At 45.2% G+C, this 15,122-nt stretch overlaps 2 protein-coding genes across 2 annotated transcripts in view; one reads left to right on the forward strand and one right to left on the reverse strand.

Annotated features, from left to right (window-relative positions):
• LOC144106956 (uncharacterized) overlaps positions 1-15,122 on the forward strand; it is a 180,150-nt gene that overhangs the window by 83,997 nt on the left and 81,031 nt on the right. The window lies entirely within an intron of this gene.
• The window catches only part of LOC144106957 (ATP-dependent RNA helicase DHX30-like), a 47,890-nt gene that overhangs the window by 25,246 nt on the left and 7,522 nt on the right, over positions 1-15,122 (reverse strand). Inside the window, exons 2-4 of the mRNA XM_077639922.1 lie at positions 14,192-14,438; positions 11,319-11,526; positions 6,494-6,721 (exon numbers count right to left, since the gene is read on the reverse strand). Coding sequence (XP_077496048.1) covers positions 6,494-6,721; positions 11,319-11,526; positions 14,192-14,331 — 576 coding nt within the window. The 5' untranslated portion in view covers positions 14,332-14,438. The remainder of the gene's footprint in view (positions 1-6,493; positions 6,722-11,318; positions 11,527-14,191; positions 14,439-15,122) is intronic.

The raw sequence follows: 15,122 nt of genomic DNA on the forward strand, positions 1-15,122 counted from the left end.
AACAAAACTATGCCACAGCAAACGCCGCCCTGGCAAGGCTGTACGACGTGCAGTTGTGCGGGTAGGTGCCGTGGTGCTTTTCTGACGTCCGCCTTTTCCCTGTCACTAGGAGCTTAACAATGCAATTTCTAGGTTCCAACAGACAAGTATTGCGTAGGATTGAAGCGGCCGCCACAAAAACGACGCAGAAGAAGCACACAAGTGAATTAACTTTGCCCATACTCTGTGCCCGCACCCCAGATCTTCGAAATAACCATGTTGATGCAGGCCACCAGACCTGATTATTTGGTAAAATTTACAATAGAAATTATGCGGCCACAATAATTCCTAGAATTATCTGGGATAGAATTATCTGGCACAGAATTACCAAGCCTCAAACCGAAACAGAAGTGCTAGCGCACTTAATTCAAATTTGGACTAGCCATGCTAAATCGTCCGTCATTTTTTAAAATGTTTCTCTTAGTTTCCGGACCTCCATACAGTAGGCACAGTGCACTGCACGCTGCAGCATGTTTGCTTTTGCATCTGAACCTTGTTTCATCAGTGGCAGAGCAGCCACTGAACACGAAGCGAATGAAAGCAGTCACTGTCAGTTGTCTGTTTTTGTGTGACATGCCTGGATGAGGAGGTCTAAGACCCTAATTAGTATATGTTAATTTGCCAAATGCATATTTCCTTCCAGGTCAAATATTTACCTGACCCTCATAACCCCTTAAATTAAAGCAGTACAAAAAATTCAGAATGTGCAGAAAACTATCAACCCCTTTCTCCAAAGGTGCTTCGCAACTGAAATGTGAATTGGGCCTTTTTTTTTGCATGAATTTAACCTTTCGATTTCAGCTGTGTTTAGAGAGTCCAAAAAAATCTGTCAGTGACTGAAATAAGACACAGGGCACCTGTTACTGCTCACTGATTTATTGATTAACTGGTGACTTTCTGCATACACTGTAGACGATCAGACAAACTGTCAGAATTAACTAGGCCAGTGCAAACACCACATTTACTCAAATGTAATGAAAGTTTTTTTCCAAGATTTTCTGTCCCTTAAAGTTCACCCTCATGTTGAAACCAAACACCGTGATTTGACTGCCCTAAAGCAGTGTTGCGGTGCAGCCATTGTGAAGAAATCGCAACTAGGTTTTGGATTCCACAGTTTTGGGGTATTACGTCTGTTGGCAACATGAGTACCATGAAAGCCAAGTCCAAGTCTATCCAAAAGTCAAAACGTCACCCTTTGTGTTCATTGGGATACCGTGCCTTTCACGTTGTGGCGTCATGTTCTTTAAATGCGGGACCGTACGCATCGCACATCAATCACCACTCCGTGCAAGGCGCGGAGGGGGCACCCATCTGCATGTGCCTTGTGCTAGCTTACTGAGGTGGGCGCACTGTCCCGCTTGTTTAGCGAATTTCACGCTGACAACAGCTGCGACAGCCGCAGTCAGCCCAGGCTCGTCCCGCAGAGGACAAGAGAGCTGCGCATCCTCTGGTGCATGCTGCCGTGCCGGTTCCAGCATGTGCGCACTGAGGGTAGCGCAGGCTCAGGCACCTGGCAGGTACAGCTCTTAAGCTCTGGGCACTGTGTGCATGCGCAGACTGGCTCTAACACACGTGCAGGCGTGCAGGCATGCTATGCACATCCTTAGGAAGTGTTCATCGAGTTAGGCTATGGCAACGCGCACGATGCTATCCCAGAGGAAGCATGATGAACTGAAACCACACCAAGCAAGGATTTTAGAAACAATACTCGCAAGCAATAAATACTTGAAGAATTCAAATACCAACATTCGGATCAAATCAAATATCGAATACTTTACTATTTGATTGAACATTTGAAATTACTGAATATTTGCTCATGTCTAGAAATAACCCCTTAGGCATTAATTATTGGGTGGGAGAAAATTTTCAAATTTTTTGAGAGAGCATACCAAGATTGTGCACTAAGAATTCCCAGCCTTTCGAACGATTACCTATGCCTTATCTCTAAGTAAACAGACCACTACATATTAGGCATTTTAAGCACACATGCTTGTGCAGAACAAGCAGTCAGGTGCATTCACTGGAATCATACCAGAGCTACCATAATACAAAGGGGCGTCCATCTTAAGGGGAGACATGGCTCTTCACAGCCGAAAATTAGAATAAAAAAAATCAAATTTTTTATATTTAGTTTTCGCTATCCTGAGATCTTTTCACAGCTATCTACATATTTTCCTTACAACACACTACCTAATTCGTGCGTTGTAGAATTCAAGATATGTGAATCCGGGCACTTAAATTGAGGTCAAATCGCACTAAACATTGACTCCCAGCAGTTAGAGAAATATGCGCTGTGCTCGCAACATTTTGGCTTCGTTTGAAAGGCCGTGATTCAGGTTATTCCCATATTTCGGTTGGCGACAATAAGCAAACAATGGAAGCGGTAAACAAAGGTACAAAACTGTGCAAAACACGTACTGCTTATTGGTCTCCAAAATCACGTGACCAAATTGACGACTTTTAGTTTGCTGGTGGCTTCAACCGCTTGCAACCCGGTGCGAGTTAGTCACACTGCGCTGTTCCACTGTCACGGCCGAGCTAGGTTTGTCAGTGCAAAATGAGGAATACATATTTTGAGATGTGCAACATCTTCAGCCTAAGAGGAAGCAAAAGATAGAGATCTGAAGCTGCTGGGCACACTGCATCATCGCAACCTGTTATCTACGATCAGCAACCAGCTCAGCACTCAGCACTACAGCGCTACAGCGAGGAGTGAGAACAGATCCTCTCAAGAGATTCCTGCTGCATACAGGCAGCATAATCGTGAGTGTGCAGATGAGGAAGTGATACCTAAGCAGCTTTTGTTGATAGCCAGCAAGGGCACGATAGATCGAGCCTTACAGCAATGCTAGTGGTGTGACGGCAGCGGTGGTCACAAACCGGCGTCCCGCAACGTGCGGAATCTCAAAGCTTGACGAAATAAACTTTGTTCTCAATCTTTTGAGGTGCAAGACAAGCGAAGAGCACAATTAATTACTTAGGGGTCGATAGCAATCACAGCATTGTTGTGAGATACACACATGCACACCTCTACTTTGGCAACAACTTCTGGGAAGTCATGATGCAAAGGCATTCATCTCTGGTACCAGCCTCCAGATCATGCCATTTCTTCTCCGGCAATTTCCTTGTTGCAAGCGCTATTACATCGAGCAGAAATGGTGGTACGCCCACCCCAGAAATAGCCAGAGCTCATTTCAGTGATTTTTAGTTGGCCTTGGTGGCACAAAAATATGCCAAAAATGTCTTTCCCCAATTTCTCACAACTGCCTTTCTGACACAATCATAATTTTAGAGGAGCAATATCTCCAGTTCTATAACAGCTATTACTATAATTCTATTTGTGAAAGAAAGATAAATGCACAGACTCTGCAGTAATACTAACTTTAGACCACTAGATCATCAAGAAAATGCTCAAAATATATAATTTTCACCAGCCCCCAAAACGAGCTTTCTTCAAGTTTGACCAGTTGAAACTTTCTTCCAAATCGCCCTAGGATGCTCAAATATGCCTTACTGCACTCCTAATGACCTTAGATTATTTATAAATAGAAATGTTCTTCGTAAAATCTCATGTTTGTTAACCAAGCTTCCACCAAAGAAAGACATGCTTTCCTTGATCTATGTACAAGTGACTGCTGCAGGAGAAAAACAATTGCAGTTTTGGAATCAGCACATGAAAATGCACGGACAGTAAAAATTTGGTGTAAATCTGTCCATAAATTAAAAGAAAAATGTGTCTAAGAGAGGTTCCCCTTTTAAAAACGATTTTCCGCATTCAACTGGTACACCTGGCTCGAGATGCTTCTAGGCAAAGTTTTCCAGATTTAAAGGTGCCCTGCAACGTAAATCAAGCATGAGGTCTTCATCCTCTGTTAGCAAAGTAAAAGACACTGTGACGCCTGAATGCCCAAGGAGATCAGATATGCACATTTCGAGCCAATGGTGTCACAACGTAGTGGCGATTTTTGGCCGCAGTAATCCAGATTGGGCACTGTCTTTCTGACCGGCTGGGCATCCAGTTTGAACCTAGTTGCTTTATACTCGCAAAATGGATCCAAAATATTATGTCTCCGAGTGCTGCAAGGTTTTCACATGCCACAGAAACTTATTCTCAGTGAAAGCGAACAGAAACTGACAAGAATAACGCTTAGGGAAACAGTTTCCATTTTGCTTCAAACTTCCTTGGAGACAAACACTGTTTTTCAAACCACTGTTTTTCAAGGCAGCAAAAAAAAAAAAGAAGGAAGAAAAGCCAGTGACACAACCTGCCCACAAATGTGAAGGGAGAAGCCGGACAGGAGGTGAGGTTGGAGAGGATGAGCTTCCTTTGTAGACTTAGTGACCTCGTTTATGTGTAAAGTCCCACATGTATGCAAAACCACTAGATTAACAGTGAGAACTACTGCAAAAGTTGCCACTGAACCCGACACAAACGATATTGCACCGTGTTCCAGCCAAAACAAGCGCCTGCACTCTGCAAAACATCACACAAAGAACCGCAGTCTTTCTAGTCCAAATAAATATGGCCACGCACACTTACCGCTAACATACCACCTCTCCGTAATCTGCTAGTTGCCGAAGCGCTGCCAGCACAAAGTCGTCCTGGCGAGTGTGGCTGCCCGCTGGCAGCCCAAAACCCAGAAAAAAAACGGCCGTGGCTTAGCTTGGTTAAGCCTGGTGATTGCGAAGCAATAGTGTGTTATTCTCGAATCAGCTGGTAGTATGGCTGGTGGTAGTCTTGGGTTATGCTAGTGTTACAGCTTACAGTGAATCATCTAAGAGGAAGTCACCCGTCGAATCCGTGTATGCCGATAAACATTTCCCTCACCAGCATGCCCATTACAAAATCTTCCAGTATCGATTGGCCGACGGTGCGGTAACACTCCATTTTCTCCGCATCGTAAGATATGCCCACTCGGTGCTTGCAGTAGCGTTCGTTAAAGTACGGTAGCGTTACGCCATAATAAATGTTGGGGTTATTGTCCCCATCTAAAATGCGATACAGATTGTTGTACGTCTCCTCGTCGTCTTCACGATGCATTAGCGGTAGCTTGTATGTTTCAGCCACGTTGTAGATGGCCAAGTTGTCTGCATAACAACCCCATCGTTCGTCGGTCATCTTAAGTTTGCCCCACTTGTGCATCTGTGTGTCCGGCGTGTCGCTGGTTGCCCCGGGGTCCGGCAGTAGACCCATCTTGCATCTTACAATGTCATTCTTGTAGCGCGGTACGCGCTCGTACGCGTCGCCTATAGAGACCTCGTCCAGGTAGCAAAACACGTTTTTATTGTTTTTGTTGAACATGGTTCGAGTAGACCGCTTTATGGGGTTGAGCGGCGTCTTTGACGGATCGACGTAAGTTTGTCCCTATGCCACAACCGGTCACACACTGTACACGCATAGCCGAACGGGTTGTTAGTAAAGCGTCTGTTGAATTCACGCGTTGCCGTCTCAAACTCCTTTACTCTTCTCGCATGTTCTTCACATCGTTCTACTGCAATGTGTCCTTCAGGTTGAGTCGGGCCAGCCTTGGTGAGAGATTTCTCCTGTCTTTTCTTCGAATGCTCTTGTCTCTGCTGAGGTGTTTCTTCTGCATGCTGTTTTCTTCGCTTTTCGTTTTCCTTCTCTCGAAACGCACGTTCCTTCTCGAGCCGCTGCTGCCGCTGTTCCGGGGTTTCTTGAACACGCCTCTGCCGTTTAGTCGCGTTCCAGCGTTCTGAACTAGTAGAAGGAGACTCACTGTCGGGCAAACTCATATTTTTTTCCTTTGCTTCTGCTGTTTCCACAGAGGAGGTTGCACGTTGTCGCCGAGCTGCATACTGGGCACGCCGCTTAGAAAGTCGTTCTCGTTCTTCTTCCGTCTCCGTAGCTCGCTGATGCTTCCTCTTTGCATTCTGCCGAGCTGCCTTGTTCGTAGGCACCATCGTAACCTCTGGCTGTATGACTGCCTTGGCGAGAGGAGCGGAGCTGTTTTATACAGCTGGTGTGACATCACTCTGACCGTAGCGCCCCTGGTGAGAGGAGCGGGAGTTAGGCCGCCGTTGGTGGCTACCGCCTCGCCTCGCGACGGCGTGAGATGGGGCCCCGTTTTTACACAGCTGGTGTGACATCACTCTAGGTCACGTGGTATGACGTCACGCAGCGAGGTCACGCTAAAGGTCAATGGTGCCTACCACCGCCTCGCCACGGAACGGGCTGAAGTGCGACCTGAAGTAGTATTGCTTCGCAATAAAACAAACGCGTTCTGGGCAGCCACCGGAAGTGCACGGAGCAGCCCAAGAAAATCAAGCGCCTGGCTGTGCCCTCTGGCAGCCTGCAGGCAGCCTGCGGGCAGCCAGAGGCGGATAATCGAAGAGGCCCACTTAAGCGCATCCACATCTGTGGAGATTAGAGCCCGTACACAAGGGTTAGACATTGTTCAGGCTATAGAGAATAAACGAGTGTAGAGACACCCACCCTGAGGTTGCAGTTCAGCTCCAGCACCCCCTGGAGGAGCACCAGCAGGAAGTCGGTGCAGACGTCCCTTTCATGCACCTCATCCACAATGACGTGCGAGATGCCGCGCAGCTTTGGACTGCCCTTGAGGTGCTCCAGGAGGATGCCCACAGTGCAGAAGAGCAAGCCCCCGTGGCTCGACAACAGCTGTTTGGAAATCCACACTTGGAAGCCCACCGTCTCGCCCAGCTGCAAGGCAATAAACGCACTGCACTTGTAGGGGATGGCTTTACTGGGTTTAACATCCCAAAGTGACTCGGGCTATGAGGGACGCCATTGTTGAGGGCTCTGGAATATAATTTCGGCCACCTGGGATTCTTTAACGCGCACTGATATCGCACAGTACACGGGCCTCTAGAATTTTGCCTCCATCAAAATGCGGCCACCGCGGCTGCCTTCACACCCGCACGTTTCAGGTCAACAGCCGAGCGCCATAACCACTGAGCTACCGCAGAGGAGCACTTGAAGGATATGTGACACCATGAAGTCAGGAGACAAAATCGCCATTGCCGATTTCACAAACAGCTTCAATAAATAAAAATTTTATTTGACATAAACTGCACACAAAATGTTGAATAATTATCTTGATCCAAAGCCGGGCTGTCACGGCTGGTGATGTATCCAGTGCAAAACTTTCACACTTTTACTAAACATTTGGATAAGCAAGAAAATGATAAGATGTGGGGTTTAATGTCATGATGACACCTAAGCTGTGAGGGATACCGAAGTGGAAGGCTCCGAATTAACTTAGACCACCTGTGGTTCCTTAATGTGCCTGACGTTGCAAAACTTCTGTTTCATTACTAAAAATTAGGCTTGTGCGAATATTCAATATTTTCGAATAATGCGATATTCGATATTAGCTTCGATTCGAATTTTGCTATTCAGAAATTTCGAACTATTCGTCTCAAACGAATAGCCGCATGCGGCAGGAGAAGGCGTTTTCGGAAGTTTCGGTTTTTAATACAGTAATACTTCTTCCAATCCAATCCAATCCAAACCAAGCCAGCAAAGCTCAGAACAAAGGCATACAAAAACGCATCTTGTCAGTGTGGCAGCATGTGGTGGTGTGGTCGATTGCATTTAGTGGGCGACTCTGTCTCTGCCACGGCGGCATTGGACCACTTCAGAAAGCACCATGGGGGACTTGCATGTGGCCAGCAATCCGATTTGGACCTTTTTGTAAAGATTCCACCGGGAACCGAAGCTCGATGTTTTAAATGCAAGGCAGTCCTGAAGACCACGACAAGTATGACAACAACCCTAGCAACACATTTAAAGAGGAACCCTGACTTGCACAAGGACTACCAAGAGAAGTGGGACGCACACGAAGGCCTTCCAAGCTCAGGGGGGCAAGCAAGGCAAGTGGTCAACAACCATCCACAGCCAACTGTTTCAAGCCGAAAATGAAGGCGTTGGCCCCAAAAGCCCAACAGATGACGAAAATGATAGCTCGCTTCGTAACTCATGGTATGCACCCCTACAACATTGTCGAAGAACTGGGTTTCCTCGACATGATGAAGTTCGCAATGCCGGATTATGGCGTGCCATCTCAGACAATGTTCTCGAGAGCGATTAATCCGGACTTCTACGCATCAAGCAAAGAGAAGGTGAAAAAGAAGCTCGGGGACATTTTTGTAAGTGGAGTGGAGTCGCTTTCAATCACAGCTGATGGTTGGACATCGTGGGCAAATGACAGCTACGTTTGTGTAACTTGTCACGTCATGGACAGGGACTTCATGCAACACGTGCATGCATTGGCTTGCATAGAGATGACGAACTCTCACACTGCAGAAAACCTGGAGCTATTTATCACAGGTGTCATCGAGGAGTCGGAACTTCCGGCCCACGATATTGTGCCAATCTTCGTCATTACAGATAATGAAAGGAACTTTACTTCTGCAGTAGCGCGGCCATCCTGGAGTGGTGTGCAGTGTTTCGAACACACCCTTCAGATGTGTATCACTGATGCCAAAAGAGAAGTGTCAGGGTTTTTGCAGTTCTGTGCTAAGGCCTGAGCGATTGTGGCTAGATACAAACGAAGTCCCAAGGTCTGAGGACGGCTTCAGGAAATTCAGAGAAACATGCAGCTGGACCCTCTCGAGGTTATACAAGACGTCCCGACACGATGGAACAGTGAGCATGCCATGATGGCCAGACTCGTGAAGCTCCGTACAGTCATCACTGTAGAACTTTCAGAATCTGATGCAGTTCCAAACTTGAACGCAAGTGAGTGGAAGCTTATGAATGCAGCAGTGCACATCTTGAAGCCACTTGACCATGCCACAACTGAACTGTCAGGGGACAGATATCACACGCTGTCACAAGTCATTCCCATGTTGCAGTGTACCAAGGTGGTTCTAGCTGAACATGTTTCCGAAGGTGGTGAGGCAGCATTGCTTGCCTCAAGCCTTTGCGTAGCATCAAGACGAGGTTACCTGATATCAAGATGTCATGCCTTCATGCATTGTCAATGTTGGTCAATCCTAGATAAAAAGATGTCTGTTATGCTGAACGACCCGCAAAGTAATGGGCGTTCACTCTACTCACAACGGCAGCAGAAGGGACTGTGCCAGTTGATCAACATGGTACAGCAACAAGTGAGAACAGCACCTGCTCTGCAGACCAATCACGGGGATCTATGTGGAGTGCTTTTACACACTTCAGCTTGCGTGCACATCATCAGTCAAGCCGTACAATCTCGGATGAGGTTGCTGGGTATTTGAAGGCCTCCTTCTTTCCCGGTTCCAAGACCCCCTTGTGTGGTGGAAAAGCAAGGGCAGCCAACTTTACCCAACCCTGGTTGCAGCTGCCCGTAGGTACCTTCCGATACCAGCCACCCAGACGAGAAGTGAAAGACTTTTTTTGACTGCAGGAGCCGTTGTAAGCTGCAGAAGGGAGCACCTCAAACACCAGCATGCGGAACAGCCAGTGTTTTTGCACGAAAATTTGTAGACTTTCGTAAATAATCAAGTTGTTTACTTTCCTTGAATAAATCCCAGACCTTAGCCTTCGGCCTTTTTTTTTTTTACTTGCTACTATTCGAAGTATTCGCTTCGAAATTATTAGAGAATAATTGATATTTGCTTCGAATTCACTTCGAACGAAAAAAGCACTATTTGCACAAGCCTACTAAAAATCTGATCCACTACTAAAAAAATTATTTTAGCTACAGACACAAATTTGTAGAAATGGAACAAAATGTTCGCATATTCTTTTAGTGAGGACACAAAATTGGATGTTCTTTTCAGCTTATATGAAATGTTATTGCATAATTTAGCCCCGTCAAAACATTTTAAGCGGTGCCAGTACGTGTTATACAAGGAAATTGAGAAATGTCTGCAATTTTTCGTTACACTGGCAGTTTTTCACTACTTGACGTTTTCCCACAGACTCGAAAGTGCAATGCGAAAAGAAAATGAAGATAAGAAATAAATTTAGGTGAAATCACCTACGAAATGTTGGAGTAAACCCCCGTGACTCGAATTCATAAACATGGAGAACCATCTCACAATCGCAGTCGCCACTACTAGCTCTGCCGCGGCTCGCACGACGCTGTTACGAGTGGGGTGAAGAGTGGAAGAGACAGAGGAGTTGGTGACACCATGGGCCGGTAGGGCTGGCTGTGTTTGATGCATTTGACTTGACTGGCAGTCACGTTTTACTAGTTTTTACTGTTGTTCTTCGTCAATAGTCGTTAGTGGTGCACATCCAGGAAGCGTCCAGCACTTGTCCATGGCCATGTTCAAGATGGCTGTCATTCTTTGCGCCGAAGAAACGAACTGCATGCCAGGCCACAAGTTTTGGGAAGGGTGATGCAGGTGTGGCTGCAGCGAGTCAAAATTTTCAGCTGTTCCCTGTGATGTTGTGGTGCAGTTGTTTGCGAAGTGCGGGATTTCACACTGGGTGACGATGGTAGCATGACGTGCTGTGGGACCGCAGCAGCAATGACAATGACCGCACTAGTGAGGATGATAGCGCGAGTGTGAACGAGTAGTCAAGTAACAAATACATTTGTGTTGTGGAATGTGGCCATCGGCACACATTATTTTTCTTCCTGATGTGACATGGGGGGGGGGGTCGACTTATATTCGAATTGACATACAATCGTGTAAATGCAGTAATGAGCTTATACTGCACAGGTGAGATTTGACAGTGTTCAGATTGCATCCACATATGTGGACACACTTACCAGGATAATGAATTGCAGCATGAAAAGATGCAACACAAAGCAGCTAAATAAAAGGGTTTGAGTTTGTTGGGTTTTACGGTACATAAGCAATCAAGGCCGTCATAAGCTAAGCACAAGCTAAAAAAGAGGGGTGGTGGATTGAAACATGCAAGGACTTAGGTTCTCCGGCAACACAAAAAGCAAAGAACAAATCGGTTCCCTGAAACCCAGTTTGAGGACCCCTGGTTTAAGGCCCCAAAATTCCACAGCCGAGGCCAGCAAGTTGATGTCACTTCTGCAGGGCCACCCTTCAGGCTCTTTTCCAGTGCAGCCCTGAAAGCACCCCAAAAATGAACAGACCTAAGGTTTACCTCAAAAGCTCACTTAGATTCTGTCAAACTCGCTTTTGAAAATTTCTGTGTCGGCACCTATCAGCAGTGTACCTTAAAATAATGGAGTGTTAGGTTAGTTGCTTATGCATATACATTATAGCGCAAGACAACAAAGACGATACACTAGAAGACTGGACGAGCACTCATGCAGTCTTCAAGTCTGTCGTCTTTGTCTTGCACTATGACAGCATTCTGCGATGCCAGTAAACGAAAAACCACCAACCTCTTCGCCTCGCTCCTGTGCCACCTGCTTTGCTATGCTGATGGCTGCCGTCCTCCGCGGCTGGGTGACGACTACGTTGCAGGCAGAGCCCTCACCTCTGCAGAAGAACTCCTCAGTGATGAACTGGGGCCCTTGCATCATCCTTCCCGAGCCGGTCTCGCCATAGACCACCACCACTCGATAGCGCTCCATGTGAACAATGTTCTGCCTGCAGTACAAGCATGAATGTTAAATTCCGGAATGTAACATTCCCAATATAGTGGCAATTATCAGCAATGCCTGTACCATTACGTGTACCATTACCAACTTCACGACCACTCCCTCCCTCTTCAAGCGAGGCCGATTCCCAACGCTATGCCCATGGTTTAGCCACGGCCATTGGCAACGATACAAAGAACACAATGGTACCAGCAACTCTTGAACCTTCTTCCATGTTAGCACACAGTATTATAAAAAAAATACCAGAACAAAATCTGGTGCTACCATCATCAGGATGAACGCTCGAAAAAACCTACATGCGGTTTTACGTGTGGGTTTTACTGAATAAATGAGTTAGAAGTCTCACCCATGTCTGCCTCATTGTGAGTGTCTCAAACTTGTAGTGCTTTTGAAATGATTACACTGCTTGTGCCATGAACATTTACGATCTGCACTGAAACATTCAGAAGCAGAAGCAAACAACTCTGATGTAAGAGGGGAGGCAGGTTTCGGGACTTAAGTTTTTACTTTTCGACCAAGAGCAGTGAAATCTGGCATGCTTTTTGGAAAGTGCACTAAATAAATAAATACAAATTTTCCCTATAATATATCATCAGTACTTTTGACAATATAAATTTTTATGTGCTTCATTGAGATGCCAAACTTGCAGTAAGCCTGGCATGACAACGAAACATGGTAGGAGCCTGCAGTCACCCTCAAGTGTTACACAAGTATATGTTATACAGTGACACTCTCCAAATAGCTTCAGTAGGCTGATTTTTTCTACACGAAAAGTTCTATCCCTGCTTCCATAATGCACTCATTATCACCATGCCAAAAGAGTGGCAGAGTGAAAAAATGGAGTAATTTAGAAATGTAGGAATGTCACTGTTTTATGACTTTTGGGAGTTTAACGTCCCAAAGTGCTTCAGGCTATGAGGGATGCCGTAGTGAAGGGCTCCGGAACTTTCGACCACCTGGGGTTCTTTAACATGCACCGACTTCGAACAGTACACAGCCCTCTTCAATTTCGCCTCCATCGAAATTCGTCCGCCGCGGCCTGGATCAAACCCGCGTCTTTCAGGTCAGTATAAAAAATTTAACAAGGAACACAATGCAACATACTACATGAAAATCCAAAGAAGCTATTTTCATGCTATGCTTTCTGCAAACAGGGCAGCCATGGTCAAGAAAAATTTATTGAGAAAACTGGTATTTTCCAAGGGTTTCAGCCAGTTTTTTGCTACCTCCGCTCACAAAATTGTTTTTTGAAGGCACTTCTGTGCTTTTCTTGGCTTTCTCGTGCTGTTTCCATTATGATTTCAACAGCTGAATGAGCACTGTGGCGTCAAAGTGTACTTACAGGTCACGTGAGAGATGGGAAACGCCCATATAATCGCTGTTTCCACATTCATTGTCATTCCGAATCTTGAGGAAGGCTGGCATCAACACAGCAGTAAATTAAAACGATAAAGCAGCGATTATATGGACGTTTTCCATGCCTCACATGACACAAAAGTACTCTGACGTCACAGCCATCGTTCGGTTGTTGAAACAGATACCGAAACAGCTCGACAGAAAAAATTCGATTATAAATTATTTAGTGGTCGTAGATGAGCGCCACATGGTGATTCATGCATAGTAGTGTCTTCTGCATCATTGCAGAGAAGGAAATATGCTAACAAAATTAGGTGTCTATACTCCTTTAAGAGGAGTTACGAGACGACGCAACTTGTGGCACGAAAGCTCAACTTCAAAAATTCTTTTTTCGCTTCAAACAAAAATTAACTCTATAAAAATTTCAGAAATGAAACCCAATAAACTGTTATACGTAACCCGCTATTGCTTATATTTTTACTTGGACCACCTCACGGTGAAATTAACGAGCGTTTTTGGCTCAAAACACTTTTTCAACTTCAGTATTTTTTACTTTCGATGTACGCAGTTCTATCACCTGCAACATTTGTTTAGGTACTAGACATCTAGACAATCTAAACGGCTATTTCCGAATTTCCATGAACAAGTTGATAAATAAAAAAACGACAGAAATGGTACATTTTCATGCATCTTTTCGATTTTTTAAATATATTTCTGCCATATAAAGCTGCATAATCCGAATTTTATCGAAAACCAGAATTGTGCAAATATCAATAAAAAAAATTGTGAAGCATTCTCTAAAATTTGAATTTTTTAATAATTATTTAGCAGTGCCTGGTTGCTCGCCTTTTCTAAATATTCAAACTGCCCTCACCTCATGAATAAATTTTTTCCGGCAAAAATATTTTAGGCTTTGATTACACACATTAGGATAAGTCTCCATCCATTTTTTTGAACAAATTGAAAGATGGTCAAGTGCAATGTCTGGAACTTTTGGCGTGGAATGACACAGACCTAATGTACCTGACCTCGGCCATTGCTTTTTCGCGTGCTGGGAGAGTTGGAACAAGCCAAGAAGTTTGAATTCAGCGAATTTAAAAGAATGTGCAGTCCGAATTAAGTGGCTTTAAAATGCATTGAACATATAGCCAGTCAACCAAAACTTCCAAAGTTACCTGAATTCACCGAAAGTTCGAATTACCGCAAGTTTAATGTACTTCAATCTGTCCTCAATGTCCTTTCATGCGGCACAAATAAGAGCGCAACTGATAACCGCCACCAAGCGCCAGGTTTCTCACCTCTGCGGGAAAATGGGGAGAGCCTGTTTGGCTTGCTGCATCGTGGATGAGTAAAGGGAGGCCCCCTCAAGCCTGGACAAAAGCTCCCCGTCTCTTTGGGGCTGAAACTCGCTGGAAACAATGAGCAGCCGTCCGGTCATGATGTCATACACGACACGGTGTGAACTTGCGCGAGTGGCTTCGGTCTCTACGCTGCAGCCTTCTTCTCTCGCATCATCTGGAAGGTGCGCTGCATTTTACCGACCATCTGAGCAAAAGAAGAAAAAGTGATCTTTCACAAATAAATTAACGACTTGGAGAGAAAAGAATGGTTACACGTGAATTACGAGCATAAAAGACCACATGGTACAATTAAATCACTAAAGGATCCATGACCAACTTTGTCGCAGCCTTCCTTTTATCAGCACAAAATGCAATTCTGGTTGCACGATTGCAGAGTTGCTAGACTATGTTAAATATCTGTAACGTGTAGCAGCCCAGAATTTCAGTATTTTCAAGTGAACAAACGATGCAAAGATTTGCCATTAATGTGAACTTATTGTTACACAGTACCAATACACCATTCACTACTAGATAATGCACAGAAACCAATAATTGATTGCACTTCACCACTATTTTGACATGCTGCACAGTTATTCGCATAGTGCAGCATGCAGTACTTTTGTGACACAAATATGCACTGCTTCAGTTTTAGCCATTTTCTCGTCTTTGTCTTGAAGGGCTGAGGTATGAGTGTAGGATATATAACACAGCGGATCCGAAGCAAAAGAAAATGCCACCCGGAAGAAAATGCCGCCAGGGGCAGCAGCACTGTCTATCCACCTTATCCAGAAGACCAGGATAGGGCGGCCACAGGTGGAACAGGACAACGCTAATTGTGGAGCAGCTGGGAAAGGGCTTTGTAGTGCAGTGGATGTGATTGGGTTGTTGC

Source organism: Amblyomma americanum, chromosome 10 (assembly GCF_052857255.1).
Source record: "Amblyomma americanum isolate KBUSLIRL-KWMA chromosome 10, ASM5285725v1, whole genome shotgun sequence".
NCBI classification, from domain to species: Eukaryota; Metazoa; Arthropoda; class Arachnida; order Ixodida; family Ixodidae; genus Amblyomma; species Amblyomma americanum.